Genomic DNA, 6,000 nt, shown 5'->3' on the forward strand with positions numbered 1-6,000 from the left:
CACCTCCAACAGGTCCCCGAAACCACCAGTATTCCCATTATGTGTAAGTTACAGCCTTGGAGGTTGTACCACAACTACAAAATTTAAAAATTGCTATTGTCAATACAAAATGTTAAATATGAAGTGGGATATATTGTTCCATTTTTTCCCCCACTCCTTTTGAACTTTCCTTTTTCAGTTTTGGAAGTTTCTATTGACACATCCTCAAGTTAGGGATTGTTTTCTCAGCTGTGTGCATTCTACCACTAGGCATCAAAAACATTCTTCATTTCTCTAACAGCAAGTTTTTCGTTTTCCTTTTTTTTCTGAGATGGAGTCTCACTCTGTTGTCCAGACTGCAATGCAGTGGCAAGATCTTGGCTCACTGCAAGCTCCACCTCCCGGGTTCATGCCATTCTCCTGCCTCAGCCTCCTCAGTAGCTAGGACTACAGGTGCCCGCCACCACACCTGGCTAATTTGTTTGTATTTTTAGTAGAGATGGCGTTTCACTGTGTTTGCCAGGATGGTCTCAATCTCCTGACCTCGTGATCCGCTTGCCTTGGCTTCCCAAAGTGCTGGGATTACAGTTGTTAGCCACTGTGCCGGCCATCTCTGAGGGATTTTAACGAGTTGTTGACTTTTGAGTTTTCCGTTGTTTACTTACTGTTAGAACCGAGTGACAAATTTCAAGCCTGTTATATGGCTGACAGGAAACCAGAAGTCTCTAGGAAGTGGCTGGAGAATGTGAGCTCCATAGTAGGTTGTGGATGGAGTCGTGAGTGAAATGGGTGAAATCAGCCCATGGGCTTTGGAGACTGCTGGCCTGCCCAGCCTCTGACACCCTGGTCAGTCAGTGCAAAGATTACAACAGTGACAGCAAACTAGCATGGCTGACTCCATCTGGCATCGAGTCTCAGGCTGGCTGTCCTCACTCATTCCTGGACATAGGCCAGGCTAACCATGGGAGGAATTTAATTTATGGTTTAACTTTGAAGCAAGAATGATAATAGTTCCTCCATAACACTAATACCCTTCTTTTGCCCAGGGATTGCCTTTGTAAAACTGGTGAAAGACCATGAGAATAAGATTGTAGGAGGGAACTGAATTCTGCTAAAATGGAGGCAGTTTCTATAATCCCTTACTGCTCAAATGTCATTTGCCCAGAGTTTACAAAATTTGTATCTATTTGCTCCTATAGATAACATCACTATTGTAGAACCTGAGATTGGTCTTTTGAGATGTTTCTCATTCTTTGCATTCTGGAAACCCGCTGACCTCATCCATACCCATGACTAATGGCTCAGCCAGTCACATGGTCCCCACCTAGAGGTGGATTCAAGCACAAACAGATCATTTCCCTCCGCCCTCATGATTCCATCCCCAAACAGTCAGCAGTACCCATTTTTTAGTCCTGTGCCCCTGAAACTATCCTTGAAAATCTCTAACCCCTGATCCACTAGGGAGTCTGATTTAAGTAATAATAAACCTCCATCCTCCTGTTTGGCACACTTGGAGTCATTAAAATATTTCTTTACTGCAAATCACTATCTGGATAAATTGGTTTTGTTTGTGCAGGAGGCCAGAAGAACTTGTCTGGAAATTATAAGAGTGGATGGAGGAGCTGCCTATCCCTGTCCCATGGTCTTGTCCACAGAACAGCCTCACAAAAGGACAGAGCCCTGAATGGGGATACAGTGGAAGCTTATTCTCTTAGTGACCTGGGGACATTGGCTCAAGATGAAACTTGGCAGGAGTGGAAACTCCAGGTGATTTCTGTGCCTTTCCTGTTTCCTGGGAGGTGGGCCAGGCCACAGTATTAGCAGGAAGGGAACAGAACAATTAACCTAGTTAGAGGGAGTGTCTGGGGAAGGCCTAGGGGTGGAGGAAGAAGCTGTGCAGGGCAGGGCTTGCCAGGTAGAATGAAGTGGGAGGAAGGTGAGGTACACAGAGAAGCAGAGAGAGGCAGAGACAGCCTGGCAGTGAACAGTGGGGCCTACAGTGACTTCAGAGACCCCAGGGACCAGGTGTCCCCAGTTCCACAGGCCAGGATCAGGCCTGAAAACCCTCCAGTGACCAAAGAGCTTCAGAGTTACATGAGATGGGTTGGCTTTAGGGGCAAGAGTTAGTGGGGGATGAAACATGGGTGTCAGCCTCTGAATGACAAGGGACAGGTGTGGCTAGACCTCCTAGGATCCTGCATCCAAGATCCAGTCTAAAGAAGTTATGGATCATTCATTTCTTCATTCAATTCCTTCATTTGTTATGTGAGAGCACCTGAGTGTGTGTCTCTCACTGGGCCTGTGCTGGTGCGGGGTGTGAGTGGGGAATGAAAACAAGGTCCTCTCTTTTATCCTGTCATGGCAGTGACATGGACACTTTCGGAAACACAGGATTTCAGGTTCAGTGATAGGGGTTAAGATCTGAGGGGGAGGCCTGGACATTTTTTGCACTGACTCTGACAGTTGAGGTAGGTGATTTAGTTCTGGAGTGCTGACTAATCAGCTGACAATTTGCTCTCACTCCTCTGAGGTTTGGATGCCTAAGAAGAGAGGATTTGAGCCAATGAATGACTATGGGGTCCTTGGAACCCAATAAGCCCTCACTTCTGGTGGAGGAGAGGATGGGCCTGTGGCTGCAGACAGACCTCATGTGACCCTGATCTGCCTTTTGTGTTTGTGTGACTCTGGTTCAGTGACTGTGCCTTCCTGTGTCTCAGTTTTCTCTCAGTCAAATAAGCTAAATTGCAAATGGACTGTGGCTTTTCATGCTATCTGTGAATAAATTGTAAATTTTTCACAGTCCCCTGACCTAATGCTTGGCACAGTGGAAGTGTTCACACAAACAGCATTTATTATTACTCACTTCCATGAGAGAGCACCTTTAGGTCAGATCCCTGTGGATAAGCTGCTGCCAGGTACATTTTCTCTCTTCTGTTTCTGCTTCTGGGGACATTGACTCTCAAAGCAGTTGGCTGATGGCCTATAAAGCTTGTCTTTCTGTCCTCTCCACTCTGAGTGTCAGGTGAAGAAAGCTCTGTCCTGCCCAGATGAGGATCTGAGGACTGAGCCCTGGCAGTGAGCAGCTCCAGGAGACACAGTCCTCAGACGCCTGGTGAATCCTTGGTCCCAGTAAGCCCTGCCACAACCCAGCCTTGGTACAGCCTCCTCAGCTTTATCTGGAGTAAGGATTTAGGGACGGGTCTGGGGTTGAGGCCTCCAGGGCTGAGCTTTTCTGAGAGTATCTCTGGGGGCCTCTTAGGCAAAGCCCTACTCAGTTCTCCAGGGTCTTTCTCAGGATCTAGTTTATGAAGAGGGCATGAGGTGCTTGGCTGAGATTCATCTCTTGCTGAGCACCCTCCCTTCAGACTGTCCTTCCTGTGCAGCAAGTGTCTGCAGGGTTTGGAGGCAGGAAAGGAATTCTGATCTGTTATAGTTTGTCTCCTCTGTGTGTGTCCTCCACTAAATGCCAAAACACCAACATGCGACATAATGCAGAGAGGGACACAGGCACCGTCTAGGCCTGACCATCCTGTTGGTGTAAAGTAGAAGTGACCCCGCCCCCCAACACCCAGGGATCATGTGGAATCACTCACGGTATAAGGTGAAATGTCCAATTACTCCTTTAGTCTTATCACCTTGTTTTATCATTTGAATGGTGTAGGATCCTGTGTCATTCTTGGTGACATTCTGGATCAGCAGGGATGCATTGGAATATACTGTTTCTCGTCCACTGTATGCAGGCCCAACTATAATTGTTTCAGCATCTATTACATATGATGTAATGTAATGGTGAAAGTCCGTTTTTTGCCCTTTGTACCAGATGTAGGCAATAAGATTCTGGGGCAAATTCTGGACAAGTAGAAGAACATCCTTCCCCTCGGAAACTTTGGTTGGCTGTGCTTCAATCGTGACTTGGGCAGTGGTGGGCGGGTTCCAGAAGATTAAAAGTGATGCTAGGACGTGGAGAGAGCATCAGTCAATATTGCGACATATGTATGGGGGTGAAAAATGGGACTCTGGGTCCTGAGAAGATCTCTTCAATCTTCAGTCTTGAAGACACACACACACATACAAACACACACAGCACCCCAGTATGACAGTAGGACACACACATATACCCCTTTTTTGTGTGTGTGTGTGTGTGTGTGTGTGTGTGTGTGTGAACTACTGTCCTACTGGGTCAACGTCAGCAGCATGACCCCCATTTCTTCAACCCTTCTTACCTTGTCATATTTCTGTTTGGAATCCTCTTCCCCAGGGATCTTCATGCCTCCCTCCACACCACCCTCAGGTCCTGCTCACATCAGGGCATCCTTAGACTTCTTTCCTGACACCTCCTTCAGAGACCCTGGATCTTCTATTTCTGACCTTTCCCTGCTCTGCTCCCTCCGGAGCTCTTGTCAACACCTGACCTCACATTCTAGATCTCTTTGCATGTCTGTCTTCCTTCCCATGACAGCGTGAGCTCCCTGAGGACAGGGACTTTTAGGATATTGGTTGCACCCCAGTGCCTGGAACAGGCTGCAGACTCCTGTAGATGAGAAAGTTCCCAGGTCCCTCCATGCCTGGGGTGTTTTTATTCTTTCACCAATTGTTGAGGTTTTTTGGCTGAGGACAGTGTTTCATGCAATGCTTATATTTTCATTTGAAGTGTCATCTGATAATCGTTATTATCATTTTTCAAAATGTGGTGTCCAGAGTTGATTAACCAGGAGAACAGAACACTTGAGATTTTCCTACCTCTTACCAATTCCAGTTCAATGTGATTTTCCTGTTTTGACCCCTGTCCCTCTCTGGTGTATTTTCCCCTATCCAGGCTCCAACAGAGCCTTCTTTTCTGTTTTTGTTTCTTCTTTTCCTTTCCTTTCTTTTTTTTTTTTTTTTTTTTTTTTTTTTTGAGACAGTCTCATACTGTCACCTAGTCTGTTGTGAATTGTCATGATTTTGGCTCACTGCAACCTCTGCCTCCCAGGTTCATGTAAATCTCCTGCCTCAGCCTCCCAAGTAGCTAGGATTACAGGAGCACATCACCACACCTGGTTAATTTTTTGTATTTTTAGTAGAGACGGGGCTTCACTGTGTTGACCAGACTGGTCTTGAACTACTGACTTCATGATCCGCCCACCTCAGCCTCCCAAAGTGCTGGCTTATTTTATTTTTTAAAACGCCATCCTCTCCAGGAAAATCCATCCAATCATTCTGCTTCCTCCTCCTGTCCTCTCAGAGGAAGTTCTCTCCTCACCTGTGAGCAGGAGCTCCTTCCAGGTGATATGCAGTGTGCAGCGAGGGGCTGAGAGGGGCCCCATGGCCTGTGCTGCCTGTGTGTTCTCCTGTGTGGAGATGAGCCTGGGATCCAGAATCTTTCCTAGCACAGCTGTCAGCTGTGCTGTCCTTCCTCCTTCTGTGCTGGGCCTCTTTCCGGGGCAGGAGCACTTCTCTGGCTCATGGGTGGAGTCTGAGCCCAGGACACCTCTCTGTCCCCTCCCCTCTCAGTCCTGCCTCCTTGTCCCTCCTTCTCTTTTACCTTTTGTGTGTGTGTCAGGTCCTTGGGAATTGTGGAGGCCTCTGCCTTTTTCAGCAGTGATTCTGTCACCAAACCTCAATGCACACTATGTGCAGAAACACAAACACACACACAAAAGAGACACACACAGTCACACACATACCCTGTAGGTTGGGCAAGCACAGTCCTGGGTCTCAGCCTCCTGCTGTCCCAATGGCTCTGGTTTGAGGTGCACATTCATGCCCTTTGCCCTCTTTCATCCCCATCTGGCTCTCCCCTTCAGTGCAGGAGGCTGGAGCTGCACCAGGTTCCTGTCACAGGTACACCCCATTGTGCTATGGGTGAGCTGTGTCGCCTGGTGACAGGGACCCTTCCTTTCTCTAATTGTGTCTAGCTTGGCTGCAGCTTCCAAGGATGGACATTCAGGACCTGGGAAAGTGTCCCAGAGGAAAGTGTCCTTCCTGGAGGTGTGCAGGGTGAATCTCTCATGCCTCTTGGGAGGAGAGGCCTGTGCTGGT

General features: G+C 47.7%; 1 protein-coding gene across 1 annotated transcript in view; it reads right to left on the bottom strand.

Annotated features, from left to right (window-relative positions):
* Nucleotides 1–5,285, bottom strand: part of LOC105466411 (pregnancy-specific beta-1-glycoprotein 2-like) — a 68,698-nt gene extending 63,413 nt beyond the window's left edge. The window contains exons 1-2 of the mRNA XM_071086199.1: nt 5,222–5,285; nt 3,573–3,932 (exon numbers count right to left, since the gene is read on the bottom strand). Coding sequence (XP_070942300.1) covers nt 3,573–3,932; nt 5,222–5,285 — 424 coding nt within the window. The remainder of the gene's footprint in view (nt 1–3,572; nt 3,933–5,221) is intronic.
* Nucleotides 5,286–6,000: the final 715 nt, after the last annotated feature.

The sequence above is a fragment of the Macaca nemestrina genome, chromosome 20 (genome assembly GCF_043159975.1).
Source record: "Macaca nemestrina isolate mMacNem1 chromosome 20, mMacNem.hap1, whole genome shotgun sequence".
Lineage (NCBI taxonomy): Eukaryota > Metazoa > Chordata > Mammalia > Primates > Cercopithecidae > Macaca > Macaca nemestrina.